Source organism: Candoia aspera, chromosome 6 (assembly GCF_035149785.1).
Source record: "Candoia aspera isolate rCanAsp1 chromosome 6, rCanAsp1.hap2, whole genome shotgun sequence".
NCBI classification, from domain to species: domain Eukaryota; kingdom Metazoa; phylum Chordata; class Lepidosauria; order Squamata; family Boidae; genus Candoia; species Candoia aspera.
In genome coordinates, this window is record NC_086158.1 from 71,304,354 (window position 1) to 71,328,911 (window position 24,558).

The following is a 24,558-nucleotide window of genomic DNA, read 5'->3' on the forward strand; positions in this document are numbered from 1 at the left end:
GAATATACCAGATTTTTTTTATTTCCTGTCTTGTCAGGGATGTTATAAGGATAAAATTTATGGGATGGAAGAACATTATGCATGCAGCAAACAAGGTGTATATAGTACTGTGATCCAGTTAAGAACAAGGATCAAATGTCAGAAATCTACTTTCCTGTGCTTTAAGAAATATTGACTATTGGTTTTAGTGAAGTTAAATAAATATTTCTTTAAAAATATTTTTTCAATGTATATACAGTAATTCTATATTGTTTGAGGAATATTTGGCACACCATAGGTTGCCTGTTCTGCTAAACTTGCACTGAATGGTTTGAACTGACTTGAAGACAGCTCCACCTAGTGGAAAGCTGCTAAACTGCTGGCACTGGCTTTACCTGAATTTAGAAGAATCATTCATGGTGACGATGTCAGAGTTGTTTCAGATGCTATTTTCCATCCTTGGCCCCTGCTGATGATCGTGTGTACCCACCATGATAAACCAAAAGCAAACAAATCATGTTGCAACTTAGTATGATGCATACATCTGTAAATGCATAAATCAGTATAATTAACTAAATTAACTCTGCCACCTTTGTTCCTTCCCAGAACTGAATAATCCTGATATAATGATGTTTCATTTGAGACATTGTAGAACTAGTTAAAATGTTGTTCATTGCTTATTTTGTATTTGTAAGGGGTTTGTTTAAGTAGTCCTACGGTAACCAATTTTTATCCTAGGACTGTTTTTCCTCCAGTTCTTGTTTTAGTGAATGTCTGTGGAAAAATATACCCTGGAGAATGAAGGATTTTGTAGCAGAGAATGGGGAATCAGGGAAATGGGTAAATGTTTTCCCCATATGCTCTTACTCCAGAGCCTCCACATTAGCTAAATACAGAGTTTTGCCCTAGCAGTATTTAATCAAGGAAAAAAAAAATGAAGCCTTAGCATTATTAAAGATAAAGGGATACATTTAAAGATATTTCAAACATTATACAGGTATCCTCACTTAATGACCACAGTAGGGATTGGAAGATTGGTTGTTAAGCAGATCAGTCATTAAGTGAGTCACCATATGACTGGACCCAATTTTATGACCATTTTTACGATGGTCAAGCGAATCCAGCTTCCCCAATGGATGTTTTTTGCCAGAAAGTAGCAAAAGTAGCAAATCATGATCGTATGACCACAGGATGCCACCACTGGTCATAAATGCAAGCCGGCTGCCAAGTGCCCAAAGTACAATCAGTTTTTCTGAGGCTGTTGTATCTTTGGACCGTCATTAAATGAGCGGTCTTTAAGTGAGGACTACCTGTATGATGACATGTAAGTTTAGGTCCTTTTATGTTGGGTGCAAAAATGATGTGTGTTAATTATAACTCATTGGTTTTAGTGGAGCTAAGTTGGATTTAAGTGCAAATGTGGTAGTTGGTAAAGTTCCTTGCTTTTGTTTTTTAATTTTTGCAGGCCCATCTGTATTCCTTAGGAGCTACCTTAAAAGCAGCACTAGAGTATACAATGGAACCTGAAGCAGATCTGGAATTTAGCCAAGACCTATATGCTTTGCTTGGACAAATGCAGAAAGAAAATCCTAAAGAAAGGCCAGATATCGAGGTAAAGGTTATTTTGTCAACTGAACCAATCAGTGCAGCTTGGTCCCATGCCCAGGTCTGAATCCAGCCTGGAAGGGATCCAGATAATCCACTTCATTTAGGATCCTTTGGAGATAAAGCCCCAAAATCTCATCAATCTCACAAATACATCACAACATCCTTCCAGAAAATCATCAATCCAGCCCTCCCCCAGAACAAATCTTGAGTAACCTTGCACAAAGCTGTTGGATGAAAATGTGCAGATGCAAGAAGGACACAGAAGTAATCTGGCTTCACTGTTTTCATCACCATCATAAACTGGTGGGCGTGTGTGCACAGCTGAGATCAAGTAATACTCACTTTTCATTTTCCAGTCCAAAGTATAAATCTCTAGAGAACAAAGTGCAGTGCTTTGACTTGAACTGAATTTCTAATTATATTTCTGTTTCCTGGAAATTGCTGTTTTAGTTTCTAGAAGATACTGCATGTTTACCCCTGAAACTTGATTTACTGCTGTAATGTATTACAAACCCAATTTAAAGCATTCTGTTCATTTAAAGTCCACTATCAAAAAATGAGGGACAGAATTTTAACTAAAATTTAATTTCAAAAAAAGCAGATAAGGTATTTTCACAACATATACTATATTTTAATATTATACTATCTAAATTTTGAACAGCATAAAATATTTTCAAGTGTTATACTTCATATTAATCTCTATACATTATATATAATAAATCAACAGATGAGGAGATATGATATCTGTAAGATATGCAAATGCAACATGCTGACATTTCCAAGGTAATATGAATCTGTTGGACCATATTGAAAACATAGCTAGATAATTGATAATGTCTTACTATATAATTGTCATTATAGGCTGTCATATCATTATGTGAAGAGAAACTCAAGCTTTCTTCCTCAAGTGATATTTGCCAGGGCCTTTCAGCTACTGGAAGAAAGATGCTTTCAATTGAATCATATGGCACCTTTCAAGGTACACTTTTTGTATTTTTGATGCTTCGTGCACCTTAGCATAATAAAATCAAAATAATGTTTGTAACTCAAGAATTGAAATCCAAAGAAGTATGAGTTGAAGTGACATCTAGCTCTTTCTGTACAGGATAAAATAAAGAGTTATTTTGAAATAGTGTTTCCTATTTATAATGGAGTGTGATTTCTAGCCTCCAGCTTGGCACTGTTGACATGTTGAGGTTTTCAAGCAAGCGTGTAGGTGGATAGCAGGCTGGCAATTAGCTAAGTAGCCTAATCTTATCCAGCACCCTGATGTCTTTTCCACTGTGCGAGATGATAGGAAGCTTATTGGCATGTAGAATATACATGGGAAACCAACCTTATTTGACATCCTTTCATATTCAGTTCTTGATACTAACACCCTTTATTAATTTCAACCTCACATGGCACTAACAAATTTAGGATGGGATGAAGAGACAGGAGAAAAAGTGTTTTTAATAAAAGCTTCTCTCTTTGTATCTAGACAGTTTTGATAACATGTGGGAAGGAAAATTCTATGAGAGCATTTCACCGTATCAAGAGTGCACAGATGATAACTTGACTAAAAATCGAACACCATCACCAGACGACTTGAAGTCTGCTAGAAATGAAAGCTCCTCTGGCATTAATGCTCTGAATGACAGAAACAGTGATATAAAAACAATGATAATCAAGAAGGAGGAAAGGTTTTGCTGCCAAAGTATTTCAACCTGGGTTACAAAAAGTCAAGAGAGGAACAGTGTTATAAAATGCAACAAGGAGTTAGATGCTAAGCCATATGCAACTGGAATGGAGAGAGATACATTTGAGAAACACAGTTTAAGGAAACTTAGAACTTTTCCAAAAGTACCATTTAACATTGAGACGGACTCAAGAACATTTTTATCTTTTATAGGGCATAACACTTCACTGACAAGGAAGCAGTATCAGTTACATTCCAGTAATAATGAGGATACTATGTTAGAAGGAAAATCAAGTCAGTTTGATCAAGCTGGGTCAAAAGCAGCATCTCTTCTGGGTCCAAATAATAATTTAGGAGAACTTTGTCTGAGCCCAAATGCATTTTCAATGTATCCAAACCACATGACATCCAGTGGTGACAAAGAAGCGGTGGAATTTTTTCCATATCGTTACGCCATTTCTGAAACGTCAGGCAAAAATAATGTATCAGATGCAGCAGATGAGACAAGTCCTGGATGTAACCTATTAGAACCCTATTGTGTAAGAGAATTCTGTAATGAAGCTGCTCAAAAGTCAAGTCAGAACTGTTTGCTTCGTGTTAACAAGAAGTCTTCCACATTCATGGCATTTAAGGAAAATGGTTGTAACTCAAGCATGCCGAGTTCACCTGAAGAGAGACACAGTGAGAGAAAGGACGGTTGGAGTGAAGATAGACAATATGAAGACAGGGACTCAGAAATAAGAAATAATGAGCAGGTAGTAGAAACAAACCATTTAAAAAATGTTTTAAATAGTGTGGCACAGAAAGGACTTTATTTCTTTGTGGAGATGGCACTACATTTAAACTCTATTGGCACATACATGCTGGGGTGAGTTAGTTGAGCAGTTTTTTATTACCAACACTTTGAAAAGGAAAGTTTGAACGGGAAATTGTTAATAAACCTTTGGGTTTGAACATTGATGTGGTTCAATTTAATACAATTGAAATCATCATAAAGTAAATTTGTACTTTATCATTCTAAATTAAAAATCACTATCTGCATGCAAAAATTATTTTGAACCACTTTGCAGCCTGATTCATAAGAATCAATGTTCTGATTCACTTTTATCTTTAGGTGGGTACATGTGGCATGGCAGGCTCCTTAGGTAGAATGCTTTTCTGAGCAGTTGGATGTTTTTATTGCTTCTTGATGTAATAAATGCCGGGAAAAGTGTATCAGAAAAGTGTGCCAATAGCAGTGGGTGAATTGTTTCCTGACAGCAGCTGGCGGATTGGGAATTAGAAGCAATTTTATATCTGTGGCTGTTGTGGTCTAAACCAGTATTCCCCGGTTTACCATGCACACTGAAGTTTTAAAATAAGATGCCAGGGATATACATAAGAAGTTCCATTCATGCAGTAAAGTAAGATAAGAAGGCTAAAGTGCATTATATAATACAGGAGTAAAATCTGCAGAACCAAGATTTATGGTGGCATGGCTTTGAAAGCATTCTCAAATATCTTCTATCAAGTTCATAAGGAAGAATTGAGGTCTTAAGGAGAGCAGTGCATATCCATGGAGACACCAGTGGAGCACATCAGGATGGGGCAAAGACCGGTGTTTGTAGGCACAGGTGTGTCTTACAGTACTAATTCCTGGATTCTGAATGAAGTTCTCTGATAGATGCGTATCCAAGGAGGTTGAGATTCACCAGGTCATTATTTTGTCCTGAAAGAGAATATTTGTTCAATTATATAGAGGATTATTATATACCTTTATGGGGAAACATCTCAACAAAGATGAAAATGATGGCAATAGGTTTGCTTCAAGTAATGTTACTTTTGCTTAAGTTACCACAAGAGTTACCACAAACTATAAGTTACCCTCAGTAATTTGTGGGTGACATGACTCAGTGACGAGGGAAGTGCCATTCTACATAGGAATATATGTATGGATGTGTGTATGTTCTTTTCAGTGTTCAGGAATGGGTTTGAATGCTTTCTGCTTGTATTAGGTAGCATTCAATTTGGAGATAGCTCTATTGTGCAAATCTTGATGTGCTCCTCAGATTCCAGCCTTCTTAGTCTTGGTATTCTCTTTTGTCTTGGAAATAACCTAAGTTTCCTTGATGCTTGATCGGTCATCTTTAATGTCACCATCATGCTTCTGTTATCCTCTTTGCTTTGCTTCAGATGTATATTACCAAAGCTACCTGCCGGCCTGCTGGCTTCCTAACTGTGTCTTTGGACTTTTTAAAATGGTTTTTTCTTTGCAACTGATCAATAAAACAATTCAGGTGTGACTGAGAAGTCTTTTTCTCTAACCCTAATTTTAATCTTGGTGTCTTGTCTCTTTTTCATGCAGTTGCTATGGCTTTTGAACTATAAAACTAGAACTTTTGTGTGCACTCGTCTCTTAATTTGTTCTGATGATTTCAACCTCAGACCGTCATAGAAGTAAAAATCAATTTAAATAGTGTGTTTATTGGGGGTGGTGGACAATATATCATTTTCAGCAACTCTTATCCAGGTCTCTAGATAAACTTATTAGGAGATGGATGCAGTTTTCAGGAGAGAATGCCTTTTATCTCTCAGAAATAGGAAAGTATTTCTTTTTCCTAAGAAAATAAAATTCCAACTTTCCTGCCCCTCAAAACCTGCTTAAAAGAATGTTTCCTGAAATATTGCAGCTTTGGAACATGAGGTAGAACGGTTGTGGAGGCAATTCATTTTTCACTGGTACGGGTGATACGATTTGTGTTTAAATCATTGAGATACAGTTGTGTTTTTGGAGTGGAAAAGCCTGGAAGAAAGATCAAGAAAACTGTACTGTGCCTATCCTCATATTTTCCTAAGTAGAAAAACTAAGAATTGTGCTTTCTTTTCTACTATATATGAGGATTAAACATTCAAATAGGATTTCTCTTAATATTTATACATAAGATAAACCCTTAGCAGTAGAACAATGGTTCCCGACACTGAGAGTCCACCAGGGCAATGCAGGTAGTCTGTGATGCAGATGCCAGAATAAAAATAACTTTATTAAAAAAGCCAAAATCGTAGAAGCTTCCCAGTCTGACAAGACCTTGTAAGTCTTCTCAGATGCTGCCCATTTTAATTTTAACAATATTCTAATTTGGGGGAGTCTTGGGTCATATAGAAGGAAAACATACACCATGGTGTCCATGAGTGCCATGTTTTCAATCCTTGGCTTAAACAAGATTTTAAATTCACTGACATCCTTTAATCCCGAGTATCAAAAACAACCCGGAACCTTGTTTAATTACATTGATTGATTGGTTGATTGATTGTATTTCTCCACTGCCCATCTGATATGCAATGACTCTGGGTGGTTTACAAATGATAAAAATAACATGTCACTAAAAGAAGACAATATAAATATACATAATATATAAATGTAAATGTAAAAATACAAAATATAAACTGTAAATTCAAGATGGCAAATCAGGATCTTAGTCTTCTTTGTTCGATTGCCTGGTGCTTAAAATTGGGCCGGGCTCTAAGTGTCTTGCATTTTAGATGTACTTGTAGAGAAAGTACCTTGAAAATATAAATCTACTCACTGGAATGCTGTTTAGGAGTAAACTTCTGAAGATTCATTGTTATACAAGGAGCAAAGGGAATAAGCTTTTTTAAAAAACTGGAGGGGAGTAGCAGCCCCATCCCCATGAGTGAGAGGCTTGGAGAAGGGGCAGGTGGAGAGAAGTCTAATGAGATGAGGTCTTGGAGATGGGTTGGAAAGTTAGAGAGCCTCCTGGACCCCATTCTGAAGGAATGATAGCAGAGAAACTCTTTGGAATCAGCAATAGGGAGGGTGTGAGGAATGGAGGCTGGAAGAGGTCCTGCATGGGCATTAGGAGATGGGGGTGAGAATTGTAATAGTGACAAGCGAAGAGAGATATGATGGGAGGCTGGGAGAGGGTCATAGGGAAAGAAGGATAAGAAATGTAGTAAATTCTAATCCTTTCTTCTGCCTCTCCCCACCAACCTCCACCCAGGATCCTGGATACTAGATTGCTGGAGACCTTGGACTCCAATTAGTTCTGTTGAATCCCAGGCCTGTCTGTAATAAGACCATGCTCCTCCACAACTTAATAGTAGTGGAGAGGGCATCCCTGGCAGGTATCACCAAGACCTGGGTAGGTAAACCCAGAGGCTTCCTCTCTCTAACCAGGTTTCAGGCTAGCTGTCTCAAGCAGGAAAGGAAAGGACACTTGGGGACCATTGCACAGCAGAAAATGCTGCTCATGATTTAAAGAACATAGCCGGAATCCTATGAAAGAGTGGTCTCAGTCTTCTCATATCAATCAACTACAATCCTGCTCAATTCATTTCTTCCTTTTCTTCTTGTGTTGTTGTTGCTGTTCCTAGCATTTGTCCTTCTTGGTTGCAGGGTCCTCTTGTTTCGCACTGTGCTTGCTCAGTTCTTATATCAATGCATGGTCCAACAAGGAGTTTTATTTTTCCTCTGGTTTATTGCAGAGCCTGACCCTGGTTTTTAAAAATATTTTGGATAAAATGTATAACATATATTATGTTTTTTCTTATATTTTGGTAATAAAAATCCACTCCCAATATTAATCTTTCCAATGTCCTGTACTTGCTCCTCACGAAAGCTCTAAATGCTGGTAAAGCCTTTAAAGTAAGACATACAAGAGACAGGGAAAATCAGATTTTGGAACTGCCAGCCCAGGATGACAAGTACGGCTGAAGAAAACCTGGCATGTTTTGAAGATTAGATTTTGTTAACCACAGGAAGAGTTTATTCTTTGTTTTTATAATTCTTTGCAAATACAAACTTTGCAATTTAAGTTGAGGATATCTGAAAATGCTTCTGTGTTTGAAGAGTTCATGTTTCCTACAGTTGCTTATATTTTTAATGACTGAAAGCCACATCAGCGTACAAATTGGTGAAAATTAGATCTTTGCCTATTTTGGAAATGGTATGCCATTGCTTCTCCCTGGGGTGGAGAGAAAGTCACCCAGATGCCTAAGGCAAGACTAACACTAGAACGCCCTCCTTCTAGACCAAATGGTCTCTCAATCATTAGTACACCCCTGATATATTCTTATTATTGTTTTTAATAGGATTCTGTCCTATTTCACTGGTCAATCAAGGTGAAAGAAAATAACCCCCGAAGTAACTTCTCCGTGCATTTTAGATGGCCTTGTCACATTTTTTTAGTTGGAGAAGAATATGAAATTTCACAATTATATATTGGATTACCTTTGGGTATTTATATTTATGGCACCTATGATTTTTAATTATGTTCAAGAGGAACATATATCTCTGTATGCTGGAAGAAATAAAAGTAATGATTGTTTTGAATATCTGACTGTATTGACGGTGATGAGGCATTATGCATTTTTGGAGAAATCCAGAAAAATGCTAGTGTTCTGAGAAGAGGGATCCTCTATCACAAATGCAATAACTTATGTTCATAGATTAGCAGGCACATAATTTAAATTAATATGCACATTATCAATGAACATGGCTTCAAAAACACTTTTTGTTTCTCAACTCTCCTTAACATTTTGCTTTCAGTGTGTTTTTCTGAAACATCTCTTAATGCAGTACAGCAAACCATTGAAAGATTATGAACTCTGGGCTTTATGCCATGAATGTCTGCTCACTCTGGAAACGTATACAGATTATCCAGGTAAAGTAATGTGCTTCATGCTTTTAACATTAAGACCATGCTTCATCCTTTTGAGAGCTCTGTCCTTTGGTGGTCAAGATGGAGTGAATTGGTACTTTTGAGATATGCATTTTGGCTTCCTGTTGTACACTCTAGCCAGCCAGCTTTTTTTTTTTTTTTAATCATATGGCATAGCAGTTTGGTGTTCATGCTGCTTTTTCTTGCTGGGAAATCCTTGTGAGGTCCAGCAGCCAGATGTGTAGACTATTTAGCCATGACAAGTCATGTTGCCTGGGGTGCACCATGAGGAGGCTAGTCTACATTGCACCGAGTTGGGCTGAGAGAGAGGGACTGGCCCAAGGACACCCAGCCAGCTTTCATGCCTAAGGCGGGACTAGAACTCACAGACTCCTGGTTTCTAGCCCAGCACCTTAACCACTAGACCAAACTGGCTCTGTTTAATTGGCCAGTGTCATGAGTACTGATGGTGAGCAGGAGGGGGCCTCTATCCAGGGGGGAAAACGCATGCGTAGTACTGAGGAGTTAAGCAGCCATTCAAAGAGACACAGATCAGACCCGCCTTAACTTTTGGGGTTTATCTGTCTGGGTTTTTCCCATGCTTCTTCAGTTTGTTAGGATTTTCTGTCTTATGTAGCAGTAATAAACACTAGAGACCTATTCCTCGTCTCAGCGTGGTTCCTGGCTGTTAGGAAGCCAGCCAGCTAATAAAAAGAGGCTCTGAATGGATAAGAGACCCACGTTGATCCCTTTATCGTTAACATACAGTAGAAAGATGGATTGTGCCATGAATTAGTTATAATTTGTTTAATATTACCTTTAATTCAAATATTATTTACCACCTATGTGATGGGAAACTTGCAGGAGTTTCAGTTGCTAGAATATTTCACACTTCTTTTTTGTAGGTCGATGTGCCTTTAAGACTTTCTTGAGCAAGAATCTTAAACTGTGAAGTGTGTAATGGCACATGAATTCATATAGCCAATAATTCATCACATTTCTTTTTTATTATGACTATGAGGCCATTGACTAGATGCCATCAAATCCCACAAAGGAATGATAAAGTAAAGGCATGGTTTGGAGTTCTTAACACAGCTATTTAATACTTTGTGACTGGGTACATCATATAAACTCTCATTTAAGATGGTGCTTGGATGCTTATCTCTGTAATAGTGTCTTAGGTGATCATCTGTTTGCTCATCTGGTAGATGAAAATTATATCATCAGTACAGATTGTTAATAGGTCTTTCTTTACTTATTTCAGAATTCTGGGCTTGCATGAATGTCCTTAATGCTTGTTTAGCACTTCATAAATTTTGCCACAGAAATTGTTCTTATTTGCAGCTTTTGCACCTTAGGGAACTCCTTTTATGTTTGTTTGTTTTGTAAAAACCAAACTAATATAAGCTTGACAATGAATTGAATTGCCTAAGGCACCATATTTTATATATTCAAATTCCTTGGGATTTTGGATGACCTGAGCAATGTGCTGGCCACTGCACAATCAATTATGGTATATTCAAGCAGAAGGTCCAACAATGCACCATCATCCAGTCTGGTAGAGCAACATTTCCCAATGCCTTGGGTTTATCCCAAGGGCTGAGAAGAGGCTTAGGCCATCTCATCTCTTCACATAAACTCAGGATTACAAGAAAATCCTCTAGGTATTATATAGGGCAGTGTTTCTCAACCTTAGCCACTTTAAGATGTGTGGATTTCAACTCCCAGAATCCCACAGCTAGCAAAATTTAATAAAGGCACTCCATCTTTTAGCAGCTACATAAGCCTCTAATGAAAGTGATGGACCAAGGTCAGGCAACACTCTACTTTGGTCTTTCAAAATTGAAAACTGAATTCTGAAATTGAATTCTGATTTATAATCAAATAATCAAAATAGATGCCAGTGGTGTTATAAGTCCTGTTAATATTATAAATAGTTCTAATGTTGTTGTCTATTTTCCAGCTCACTTGTGTTTAGATTCTGTAGCAATCAACCATGATGGAAGTATTACTTTTGTTCCACATGGAAATGGAGGTAAATGCATGCTGCTGTTAATACTATTAAGCTTCATTTAATTTGGTTGCAAAAATTAAAATTGTTTATTGCAGTTTATTTTACTTTTAGGATCATCGGATAGGTTTTTCTTGGCTCCTGAGGCCACAGAAGAGGATTTTGTTACTGAAAAGGTATTAAAATATATTAACTTTGCATCATAATTTAATGAAAATCCCTCTTTAAAAAAGGTTATGCTCACAAGATAAACCCTATGTGAATCTCTACTGTGTGTATATAGTTTCTTTATATTCCAGGATGCTGCAATAGTGCATGCTTTTTAATATCCTTTTCAAAAAGTGAAGGTTCTAGCTGTAGAGGACAAGTAGCATGTTGATACATGTGTCTCTGATTGTGCCTGCTGGCTCCTTTTGCAAGCACATGTAACTAACCATGGTTTGCTGGCTATATCTTCTCATAGAAGGAGCAGACACAATAGGAACATCATGCAACAACATAGTATTTGTTCCTTTCTAACCCAGAAAAAAATGCATTTAGAAAAAGGAATAGTTGGACAATAAAGTAGCCTTATCTTTCCTGTGGAGTTGATTCATTGTCTAGTCTACTTGGTGAGTCTGACGCATGATTTAGTCTTACCCCATTTTTGCCACATTTGCCAATCCTGATATACACAGGATTGTTCATATGACTCTGAATCAATTACTGGATGTCAAAGATGCATATGTTCCTCCAGTATTTGAAAGCTTATCAAGTATTGATAAGGCTGAGCTTCATGTAAGGAGGGGTTTCCTTTGGGTCAAGTCCTGAAAAGCAGCAATGTACCTTTTCACAGTTTATTTCATATTACAATCACTGAATGATCCATTTGGAGATCTACTCACTAATAGGTGTTTGTGGCTTGGCTTGGTGTTGAGGGAAAGCCCATTATTAGACTTACTTGTGTCTTAACCTCAGATATCCCTAGCTTCCCTGCTTATTCTGAAGCTTGCAATTCATCTGTTGGCCAGTTATGCTTTTAACAAGCATCCCAGTTTTGTGTCTGTGACCATATTGGACTTTTAACCATGTGCATTCAAGATCAGGGAGCAAATTAAGTGGGATTTGCCAGGTGACTTGGTTGCCTTTTCACTGTGCCATTTCCAACAGGCCTGTATTTACTGTATGGCTGCAATTTTGTGGAGAGCAGCAAGATGTAATTTTCCACCTGATCACAAATTGGTGTTGCCAGGGAAACTGAAAAAATTTCTTCTGAATATGGCGAGAAGCAAGCCAGAAGACCGCCCTTCTCTAGCAGATGCAATTAAGGTGAATTAAATTCAGCAATTTAATTTTCAGTTTTATTTCCACAAACCAGCTTAGTAGCAAATAGGAATTTCTACTGGTTTTTGTAATCCATCCACTTCGTATAGTTGTCCTCATGGCTGCCTTCAAAACACATTCATGGGATTTTGAAAGAATACTAATTTTGAGCAACTTGGATATAATTGTAATAAAGTTCTTCCTAACTTTAAATTATTTTAAAAATGCCTAGTTTTTAATGCGCACCTCTCTTTCTTCGTGTCCATAATTCAACATGACCTTTCATGTTTCTAGATTTGTCGTAGTTATCTGCTTGAACAAAGTATCAGCAGCAAGATGGTTCTAGAAGTTTTAGCAAAAATGGCATTTCAGGTATGAGTATTTTTGGTGGAATATGCATGTGTCTATATGTCTATATTTTATTCCAGTAATGTTTTATTCAGACTAAAATAATCTTTGTTCCATATATTCTTTTAGTCTTGTTTCAGTTAAGCAGCACAGCTTTAAACATTTTTGTGCAAGATAAGAAATCACAGAATAATTAAACTGTTTTCAAGACTTATTTTAAAAAGTCTTTCTATGGACCATGATTTTAGAAATGATCCTGACTTCCACCATGCAATCTTAACAATAATACCGAATTACAGTGTCCAAATACTATAGAAACATTAACACCACATGTTTGTGTTCTAAAATACCCCATGTATATCTGGACTTCAGAGTACAGAATCTTAGAATCATAGGGTTGAAAGGGACCTTGAAGGTCTTCTAGTCCAACCCCCTGCCCAAGGCAGGAATCCTCATACCAGGTTGGACAAATGGTTGTCTGATCTTTTCTTGAAAACCTCCAGCAATGGAGCCCCCACAACTCCGGGAGGCAAGCTGTTCCACTGCTTAATAGTTCTCACCGTCATCTCAGTCATGATCAATACCCCACTGGGTACATTTGTAGTTACACTAAAGTGCCATAAAGAGCATCATAGCTGCCATACAGACTGTCCATTCACAACTCTGGTGGCAGAATATATGATACTCAAAGTAATACATTGCTCAAGAACCTGAATCTTTTCCCCAAAATAATTTACCCACCCTCCTTAATATCTGTCTCCAAATTCTCTCTTTTTTTCTTTCTTTCATTCAGTCCATATTCTCAGCACACCAAGCAAGTAGCCTTATATTCCCAGGGTACTGTGATCACTCATTAGCCTGGATCCCATCCCTAGATATATATTTTCCCTCACTTGGATGTGAAGATACAATCACATTGCTGACAACAGTTCTCTAAAAATAATACTACTTCGAGAATAAATTATTAAATCAATGAATGTATTTATCTTCTGTCAGTTTTGTATATTCTGATATAATAGTTGGAGCTCCCAGCTGTTAAGATTTTTAGTCCTGAGTCCACTCCTTAATTTCTCTTTTTTCATACCAAAAAGTAATAAAGTCAGACATTCTGTTGGCAACATTCAATGAAACAAGATAATGAGGTCAATAAAATACAAGTATCCCAAACCATAATTGGGTAATTCTTTTATGTGAGCCAACCAAAAAGGCCTAAAGAAATGCACATTTTTTTAGTTTTCCATAATTCAAACAAGCTGTTATAAGAAACATAAGATGTGGAAAAAGTAAGATATTCCAAAAAATTGGGACAGTCATTTTTGCCATTAGGTCTATTTATCGCAGTTAGGAACTGTAGACAAGTTAAAATATATTCTGTTTGGTTTATTGTTTCAGCACAATAAACATCTTAGTTATAAATTATATGTACAGTGTGTAAATTAAGTAGTGTAATCTATGTATTCCATATTTTGCATTCGTTTTAAACTGTTATAGCTGTTCACTTATTTGTTTGGCATGGATATTAGTCTTATGTAAAGGTTCAGATCAGATATTTGATTTGAAGGTGATTTGACCATTGAATTGAATCAGGGGTATTTGAATTTACTTGAAAAATCAGTGGACTTCTGCACATGCATACACACATTTTATTCAATTGTAACTTTGAATAGATTTGATTCAACTTGTTGAATTGTACGTTATCAAACTGCACATTCAAATCACATTGACTCTTCAAATCAAGTTACAGACTAGATCTTGACTGATTTGCACACTCATAATAAATACTGCCTTTCCTTATCTTTCCTACTCTTGTGTTATACTAGGCCAATGAATGAATGAACATATATCTTGTGGGGGGGGATATACTGTATATGATAAACATTTTATAATCTGGCTTTTCTCAGAGAGCTCAGAGCAATATATGAGGGGTGTCCCTTGATTTTATCTCCACAACAAAAGCCTTGTGGAGAAGGTTGGGTGGAAAAAAAATGAGTTCCATAGTCTACGCACTCCAATATCTTAATTAAATTTATTTATTATTCACATTTCTATCACTACCCATCTCCCCCCAAAAGGGGGACTCTCGTTAATCATTAGCAAATATACTGATAGCATATATTTGGAATCTAATAACTTCAGGTGACTCTGAAGTTATTAGTGATCATAATAATCATAATGAATGACATTGTAATGAAACAATATGATTCATTACAATCAGAAAGGCCCTTAAGGCTCTGTCTTGTTCAAAGAAAAAGACTCTAGTGGCTTGTAGTTTTCCTGACAAAATTGCATCCTTTGTAAAAAAAAATAAAAAAAAAATGGCAAGATTGTGGTGTGAGAGAGGGGTTTGATGAACAAGTCCCTTCCTCCCCCCCCCCATTCTTTGCTGTTGCTATGGCAGCAGAATTGGAGTAGAGTAGAATATAAATCTATAGCTCTATATCTCTATAGCTCTCTCTATATATAGAGAGAGATAGATATAGAGATATAAAGATCTGTTCCTTCTTTCAATAGTTTTATGGTAACCTTGGACCTTTGCAAAGGCCATTTTGACTGCTAGTTGATTCAACAGAAAATAAGTATTCCAGTGACCTAGCAACAGAAAATAAGTATTCCAGTGACCTAGCAACAGAAAATAAGTATTCCAGTGACCTACCATTTCTTGTTCCTATAACCTGTTTTCTTTTACTCTGCACTGGGGAAAACTAAGTTCCATACCTCCTTTATTTTTTTATGCGTTGGGATCTTTGGGGCGAAAGAGGTTAAAAGCAGCCTATGCAAAATCCAGATAATTAACAGTCCAGAGGAGCTTCAACTATCATTCACAATAGGAAAACCATTCTAAACAGCCTAGGCCAGTGTTTCTCAACCTTGGCAACTTTAAGATGTGTGGACTTCAACTCCCAGAATTCCCCAGCCAGCAAGGCTGGGGAATTCTGGGAGTTGAAGTCCACACATCTTAAAGTTGCCAAGGTTGAGAAACACTGGCCTAGATACTGAACTGGCATTTAGCTCAAGGATTTCCTTCTGTGCTTTTATTCTTCTGACTTTCTTGAAATTGGAAGTATAAAAACTTTAAGCCCTTAGGCAGGGTAGAAGAAACATTTCTCTTTGTATTGTGTGTGTCTGTGTTTATGTGCACATACACTGAAGACAGTACTTCTCACCTTTCTTTTGTCATTCTTCATTGTTTTGCTGATAGAGTTTCAGAGGAGAGGATTCTTTTAATGTTAGCTGGCCTTCTAATTTTCAAAGTGAAAGTTGCTCAGTAAATGCTAACTTAGGTGAGTATTTCTCTTTAAATACCTTGCTATTCCTGATTTTTTTAAAAAATAAGAACAATCTAAGTAACATGCCCAAATATGTTAGAGACTTTTTTTGGGGGGGGGGGCAACTGTTGTTCACTATTCTTTAAGCAGCATGCCTACTTTTGCTGTTAATTGTGTTCTCACTTTCAGGATTTTTGCCTATGAGCAACAAAAGCAAACTGATAGCAGTAAAAGGACCGGTTCCTTGCCAGCCTCCTTTAAACAAAGAAAGGATCATGTTGCCAAATGCCTTCACTTCTTCAGCAACTCACTTTAAGCCTATTATTCTGCATCAGAATGTAAATCATAAAATGTGAGTGTGATTGTGATTGTGTGTTGTTCAGGCAATGAGTCATTACATTTAATGGGAGGCAAACTACATTAATTATACTAAGATACCTTCTTTTTTGACTATGATGAAGCTAATCACATCATAAAGATCTTCTGAATTTTGCAGAGAGAAACAAATTTAAACTCCTCTGGGTCTGCTCCTTTATTCCTACTTTATCAACAGAGAAGTTTGGATGTTTTCAGTGCTGTCTTTAATTTGCCACAGTTGAGTCTGGTTAATCTTGATGATTACAGCCAGTTTGGTGTAGTGGTTAGGGTTAGGGTGTTGGCAGGAAAGGAGAGGTAAGCCCCCAGGCTCCTCCTTGGTAGAGTGCCATAGGGATCAATGCTTTCTCCCTCCCTGTTTAAGTTCTATGTGAAACTGCTGAGTAAGGTCATCAGCCAGTTTGGGATTCAGTATCACCAGTATGAGAGCCAGTTTGGTGTAGTGGTTAAGGCATCAGGCTGGAAACCAGGAGACCACAAATCACAAAGCCAGCTGGGTGACCTTGGGCCAGTCCTTCTCTTTCAGCCCTAGGAAGGAGGCAATGGCAAACCACTTCTGAAAACACCTTGCCAAGAAAACTGCAGAGATTTCTCCATGCAGTCTCTGAGAATTGGACACAATTGAACGGATTAAAAAAAAAATCTTAATGATAGTTCCTTTCGAACAAGTCCACTTCAAACCATGGTAAAAGAATATAAGTTTGTAAAATAAAATAAAATGCATTTGATACATTATGTTGTAATACATTATATACAGTATAATAGGGGGTTTTTAAAAAGAAATTCAGTTCATTTAGAATGCTAGGCATTATGTTCTTCCTTAATCATATTTTCCTTAAAAGAGGAAAAGCAAAATGCTTCTGCTGCTTTACTATTTGAGGTTGCTTCCATTCTCGGGTTAATATATAGTCCCAAATTCTATTTTCATGTCCCTCAGAATAATTTTTGGCTATGATTGCTGAAAACGTGTGGTACTGATTCTCAAGTCCCATTCACATGTGATGTACTGTAGCCTGCAGCTCCCCTTCCAAATCTGAACTGTATCTCTTGGCCCCAGAAGATTGCCCAGTCCAAAGGCTCAGAAGAAGGCCAGCTACTTTTATCATTTTGGTTGCTGTCTTCTCACTTTATTCATTTCTGTGAGTTTAGGCCTGGTTTATCTCTGATTTGATTATCGGAACCATGTACATCATATTCTGAATCTGAAGACAAAGTATGAGCTAAACAAGTGATATTTTTTATTCCCCTTCATTTTCTTATGGCTCCTAACGCTTGGGGAACTGCAGCAGAATGTCAAGAACATGCCTGCCCTGAACTCTGCTTGACGTTTCTTACTGGGGATTTCTTTTCTTCGCAGATGTCTTCCACCACTGTCCTGAAGCTAAAGGACTCTGATTGGGGCTGGCTACCAACTATGAGCCTAGATTTATTGCTATTTAGTTTTGGAGGGGCAAGAGAAGTTGAACAGCCAGTTTGGTCTAGTAGTTAAGGCACCGGGCCAGAATCCAGGAGACTGGGAGTTCTAGTCCTGCCTTAGGCATGAAAGCCGGCTGGGTGACCTGGGGTCAGTCACTCTCTCTCAGCCCAACTCACAGGGTTGTTGTTGTGGGGAAAATAGGAGGAAGGAGTATTAGGCATGTTCACCCACCTTGAGTTATTTATAAAAATAATAAAGGTGGGATAGAAAATCTAAAAAAAAAAACCCCAGCCAAGGTTCTAGTATAAGTATGAGATGAGTTATTCGAATGCCTTCTTATCATGTGTTCTTTTAATTTACAAAATTAGAACTTCTGGATACCTAGAATATCCCTTCATTACACATAAACCACATTAAACCACTACTGTTTTGTTTCCAGACTGAAAGGCATTCAGGTATTGAAGTTGCTTTAGAAAGAAATCTTCCTTCCTTCCTTCTTTCCATCCATTCGTCCGTGATGTATTTGGTCTCTTTGTAGAGGGGAGAAAAAAGTATACATATTCAAGGTTATTTGAAAGAAGTTAATCCCCCCCTCAAAAAATTAATGTAAGAGAATTGCCTCCACAGAGTCTCAAAATGTCAGGGTTAGGGCCACAATAGCTTAGAGCAGAAAAGGAAAGTGAAATAATGAGATAACTGTATATAGGACAAAAGGCAGAAAAATATTAAGTAGAAACAAGGAAGCTATTTCAACATAAGGATATAAGTGGTTATAGCTGAAACCCCAAAAGAGCCATTAAAGAAGCTATTGGGGTTGGAAGGAAGTCAGGAAATAATGCTTACAGTTGAAGTGGCACAGCCACCATTAATGGATGGATAGTCGGTGTGAAAAGTCACATTGATATAACTGTTCCATGACTTTGTAAAATAAAGCACCATATTGGTAAAGTGGGTCTTTCTCAAAAACCATCTTCTTGCTTTCCAGAGATGCCATTGCATCCACCGTGGTAGAACGTGAAACTATGCCAAGAATAGCATCTGTGAATAGCAAGAGTCCAAAACATTCAAGCAATGACACTGAAAATAAGACAGATGAAGATTCTGATTTGCCTACTACCTGTATGATGCCTGGTGCTCTGGAGCACAGTAAAGAGGGCCCGGAAATACTACAACGGAAGGATCCCAAAGAGCAATCTCCCAGCAATACTAGCTCCTATATCCCTAATTTACCATTTTTTTCTGAATCTTCATGTGCGTCTCAAGAGAGATGTGTTTTGCAAACATCTCCCTCAGCTAATCCTAACTCTACTGCACCATCTAGTATGACTTTTATAAATAATTTTCTTTTAAAGCAGGATCCTGAGACAAGGGTGTTGACTCTTGTACCTGTGCAGATAGCTGTATCGGAGCAAATACCAAATAAACCTCTCCTTTCAAAAACAACTTACAGCTGTTGTCCAAGTTTACATGTGCTACTTTCAGAACCTGCCGTGAACTGTGATGCTAACAGAGTCCTACAAGCAAATTCATCCTTAGGTCATGTGAGAAATGACAAATTTGGTGATGTACAAAATAAATGTTGGGACATAAAAGCTAAACCAGATGGTTTAATGCCAACGACAATTAATAAAGAGACTCAAACAAAATGTTCTGAAAGTAATCCGTGCCTTGTATCCTTTAAGAAATCTGATACAGATACAGAGAATAGTTTCCTTTTATCAGATCGTGCACTGGATATCTCAGTGGACCAAAATTCTACTTGTTCACTCATCCTAGAAACTTCTCAGCAGAATAAAGGAATGCATAATGTTCCCTTGGAGAATGTCGTGCAACTGATTCAAGAAGAGTTTGCATTTGGTAGATCTCAGGACAATACTACTGAAGCCCTGGCTATAGGTAGGCATTAATATTTTCATACCAGATTACAAATACTAAAACAAAAGCAAATCAGACCTGTCACTAAAAATTGTTGTAATATGGAGCTTTTTATTTTTTTATTACAGTTATCGATATCTCAAAAAGCTTTTCTATATCTTTTAAGTCTGCATATCTCATATAGGATAAAAATCTTTGCCTATGCAGTTTTTGTTTTACTCGCCTTCGTTTGTATCATGCCTGCCTTCCAAGGAATATGGGTTATTTATTTTTAACCAACACTGGAAAGAAATTGCAGGGGGGAATAAACCCCAATGAGCCAAGGATGTTTTTTTGTTTGTTTTACATATCCCACTATTTTGTCTTTTTTTAATCAGGTAAATATATTTTCAGTTTAAAGGATCTCAAATACAACACATTCTATAATGCAGTTTCTGAGAAATTTTGTGATCTTTACTGGGAAGAAAAATTACTAGCAAATCTTTATGATGCAGCAAATGGTAAAACTCCTGAATCTGAAAGGCAAGTGACTCTTACATTCTCCTTTTAATACCAATTTTGCCTTTGTTTATATTACTGTTCAGTTTGCCATTTCAACTCCTCCATCATTCCTGGCACTCATCTGTCCAACCTGACTTTTGAATATGTGTTGGCTTCTGTTCTCATTGGCAGTTCTGAATGGACATTGGAAATCTGGTCGCAATCTGGTATGTTCCATTATTCTGAATTCCTTCACTTTTCACAACCGTGTCTGAACGACCCATTCCTGGATATTACCCTAATGTTTAATCTTTATGATTTAAAAAAAAAAGAAGGAATAACCACTTGGGAAAGTCATTGAGTAGGCATGTATTGGGGCATTTAAGAATTGTGTAGGAGCTTAAATTGACGGGCACATCTGTATAGGCATAAACATGAATACATTGACATAAACATGAATGGGCTCAGGAGAGACTATAAAACACTCAGTCGTTCTGAGTACAAGCTGCTTTGCAATCAAACTGGAATCTCTTTTATTCCAACTATGCAGTATGTTCTCTAGAGGCTAGTTAGATACAAATATATTAACTTCAGAACTTCATTAAGCACATAATAAAGTTGTCTGGCTTCTTAGCTTCAGCATTAAGTGCAAGACAGACTCAAACCATATGGTTTGTGTTTCATAACAGCTTATATCACAAATGCCTGTTTTTTGGCAGTGTTTCTCATTACTAATTTGGTAGAAAGTGACAAAAAAACATCCTTGCCTGTCTGTTCTCTGATTAAGTCTCCAAACAGTTCATTAACTTATTTACCAAACATTGTCTACATACAGGGCAGCTTTATAGATAAAAAAGGTGGGAAGAGTTAAACATTTATATTGCATACCATTGCTTATCAGAAGGCCAGTGCAGAACACTTTTCTGTTGAATTCTAGAGGTGTGGCTTTCAAGTGATCAGCTGAGAACCTTTTCGCATTGATGTCTGTGCCAACGAATTGTTGGTGTAGAAGATTCTTTGGTGCATGTACTACATCAACATGTGTGACATCTTGATTGTTCTTAGGTCATTTCATTTCTCCCTCCATGAAGGTAGAACGAATCTTGGAATACCACTAATCTTCCCCCCTTCCCCCATTTTTCTCTGCATTGTAAAGGCAAGGGAACGTTTTCCCTATTCTATTCTATTCTATTCTATTCTATTCTATTCTATTCTATTCTATTCTATTCTATTCTATTCTATTCTATTCTATTCTATTGCCATTAAGACTCCCAACTTGTATACCTTAGTAATACCAGCATTTTTGACAAAATTATTTAAACCCCAAGATAAAGCTGCTAAAATCTGAAAGCAAAATAATGGTTTTTTAAAAGCATCGTTTTCAAAATTTTAGAAAATGGTCATTGATCTTTAACTCCCATTAAAGCAACGGAGGAAGCACAGAGCAGGAAGTTTAAAACAGTGGACCATGTAATAAATGGAGTGGCTGGAAAGAGAGGTGAAAGGCAATTGCTAGTATATGTCTCAGATGTATACATATTGTGGAACAAGACTTTGGTTACATGTCTGCTAGAAATAGTGCAGTGTTTGATGCACACATCATACAACTTACACACTTCCTCATGACTGTTTCCACCATGTGTTATTAATGCCTGAAATGACTCTGAGAGCTGCTGACTTCTGTTTTCAAATAAGTAGTTTGCACTGCAAATTTGCTATGGCAGGAAGGAAAGGGGAGACTTCAGAAAGCAGAAGAAAGCTGAATTACTGGAAATTGCTTGGAGAAATCATTTGGGAGTAGGCAAGTGCAGCACAAAAGGCAAATTCATTGGTCTTTGGATTACCACTGCCTTCACAAATATAGTGAAGAGGGTAGCTAGATCAGGGAAGAGATAACTATTTGAAAATCTGGATGAACGTAAAGATAGGCTGTTTTTGTTTTTTTCCTAAATAGCCTTGTTGTAAAGGTGCCTGGAGAGAACAGGTGGTGGAATTGGCCACGTGCATTTGAAGTTTTATCATTCACAGCTTGATGAGATTCTACCTGTTTAATGTTTCGCCTGGGCCTTGGCTAACCACTCTATGAGAGTTGCTCCACTGGTGGAAGTCCCACGTACCTTGAATGTCTAAAAGCTTTGAAGCTTTTCCATTTTTGACTGAAATGCTTACATACACATGGTGGAAGATGCAAGTACTTTAGCTTATCTCTGAACTTTTCCACCTCCAAAAGTATTTCATTTATGCATCAGTATTCAGATGTTCATATTTCATACTCTCCCTCATTTTCAGAATTAACGAAGCACAATATTTGAGCAAGACTTCTCAAAGCAAGCCAAACAACTTTCTGAATGGAAGTGAGGAAGCAAAAGGTACAAAAAGGTTAATGGGCATGTTGTACATTCATTGATAACTAACAGCTATAAACCTACAGCAGTTAAATCAAGTTATGAAGCAATAGCCCTCATGTCCTACTACAAGTAAGGAGAAGAGCAATGGGCATTTTGAAGCAAAGAATTCATATTCTTGGAAAACTGGTTCATAAGTGAAGCTACTGGAGAAGGTTATGCTAATGGTTCAACGTTTATTTGTATACAGCAATCGGATTTAATAATTCAGCTTTCCTGTTTTTTGTTTTTTGAAGTGCCATGTATCTCAGATTGTTTAAATGCATGTGATGATTCTAAGGATGATGGAGGAGTCTAATATATAGTAATCCTGAAATGGATGCGATTTATCTGAAACAGTAGAATATTCAGTATATAGATCAGAACAGGTTCCACTATGAACCTGTCAACTATTCAGATTAACAGGAGAAGTTCTTCTGAAGATACCCCTGTTGCCAAAAGTTTGACTATCTGGAATGTGGGAAAAGCCATATCCTGTGTGACTTGCAGGCTGAGGAATGCACTCCATATGGAGATGCATCTGCCCCAACTCTCCCGATTCCATAGGGGACATTTAGGGCAGACTAGTCATTGAGAAATGTATTTTTGTGAAAAAGGAAGTTTATTATATGTTTGTTGATTTAGAGAAAGTGTATGATAGTGAATAACTTGAGTTATAGAATTTTTAGGTGAATATGAAGTTGAAAATCGGTTATTAAATGTGATTATGAGCAATATATGATGGGAGTAAACATGTATGAGAATAAAAAGAATGGATAGCAAATGGTTCAATATTGAACAGGGTGTAAGAGAAAGATTTCAATTTATTTGATTCAATTTATTTAATGTACACATTGCCTGAGTCCATACCAACTTTGGGCGGCTCACGGTATAACAGAACAAGATAAAAAATACAATACAAAACAGAGAAACAAGGTGGGGAATCCAGCCAACACCCCAAGAAAACATATACGAAACATGTTCCAACAAGGAGCTCCATCTACCCTAACCCAAGGCCTGGGAGAATAGCCAGGCCTTTATGGCCTTCAAGAATACCATCCACAGCCACTCAGGATGGGTAGGAATGAGTTGCGATTAGTTCTTCCCCATCCAGGCTTGCACACCCTTCAGGCACCTCCTGAAGACAGGAGACAGGATCTCAACAGCCCCACTTGGCAGGCCTGGAGTAAAGAGAAATAATTGGGCATCATCAGCATATTGATTATTATTTTGTGTGTGTGTGTGTGTGTATGCTTCAAGTCACTCTTGACTCCTGGCAACTGCCTGGATAAGTCCCTGCAGTTTTCTTGGCAAGGTTTTTCAGAAGTGGTTTGCCATTGCCTCCTTCCTAGGGCTGAGAGAGAGTGACTGGCCTAAGGTGGCACTAAAACTCCTGGTCTCCCAGATTCTAGCCTGATGCCTTAACCACTGCACCAAACTGGCTCTCATGCTGATGATACTGAACCCCAGACTGGCTGATGACCTTACTTAGCAGTTTCATGTAGAACTTAAACAGGGAGGGAGAAAGCGTTGATCCCTATGGCACTCCACCAAGGACGAGCCTGGGGGCTTACCTCCCCTTTCCTGCCAACACCAACTAGAACTGGCCCCAAAGTAAGGAAGAACACCACCATAAAGCAGTGCACCCAATTCCCAACCCCTGGAGCCAGTCCAGAAGGATACCTGTTGTTGCTACCAAAAGCCACTGAGAGATTGAAGAGCCCAAGGATTAATGTACTACCTCCATCCCGGCTCTCACAGCTCATCAGCAAGCATGCCCAAGGCTGTCTCCATACTGAATTCCAGCCTGCAACCTGACCAAAATGGATCTAGATAATCGACTTCCTCAAGGATTCTGTGCAACTGAAGTCCAACCGCATTTGCAACAACCTTTCGCAGAAAGGGAACGTTGGTGACAGGATGGTAGTTATCTAAGATGTGTGATCTTCCCTTGGTGGCTTAATGTATTTATGGATAAATATATAAGCAGTGTTAAACATATGTTGGTTAGTGATGTGAATCTATATATACTTCTGAATGCTGGAAATGCCATGCTATTAGCCAGACACTTCAGTGATTTGCAGTGAACATTACCTAGATTGTATGATGCATTGAGAAATATGGATTTGAAAATTAATGACCAAGTTATTTGTGATTGATAAGGAAAATGGAGTGAAT

General features: G+C 37.6%; 1 protein-coding gene across 1 annotated transcript in view; it reads left to right on the top strand.

The window, feature by feature from the left end:
- The window catches only part of KNDC1 (kinase non-catalytic C-lobe domain containing 1), an 87,384-nt gene that overhangs the window by 44,335 nt on the left and 18,491 nt on the right, over positions 1-24,558 (top strand). Inside the window, exons 5-17 of the mRNA XM_063306574.1 lie at positions 1,445-1,591; positions 2,449-2,566; positions 3,068-4,020; positions 8,811-8,925; positions 10,886-10,957; positions 11,048-11,109; positions 12,083-12,241; positions 12,530-12,607; positions 15,783-15,864; positions 16,039-16,201; positions 18,627-19,537; positions 19,894-20,038; positions 22,286-22,365. Coding sequence (XP_063162644.1) covers positions 1,445-1,591; positions 2,449-2,566; positions 3,068-4,020; positions 8,811-8,925; positions 10,886-10,957; positions 11,048-11,109; positions 12,083-12,241; positions 12,530-12,607; positions 15,783-15,864; positions 16,039-16,201; positions 18,627-19,537; positions 19,894-20,038; positions 22,286-22,365 — 3,085 coding nt within the window. The remainder of the gene's footprint in view (positions 1-1,444; positions 1,592-2,448; positions 2,567-3,067; positions 4,021-8,810; positions 8,926-10,885; positions 10,958-11,047; positions 11,110-12,082; positions 12,242-12,529; positions 12,608-15,782; positions 15,865-16,038; positions 16,202-18,626; positions 19,538-19,893; positions 20,039-22,285; positions 22,366-24,558) is intronic.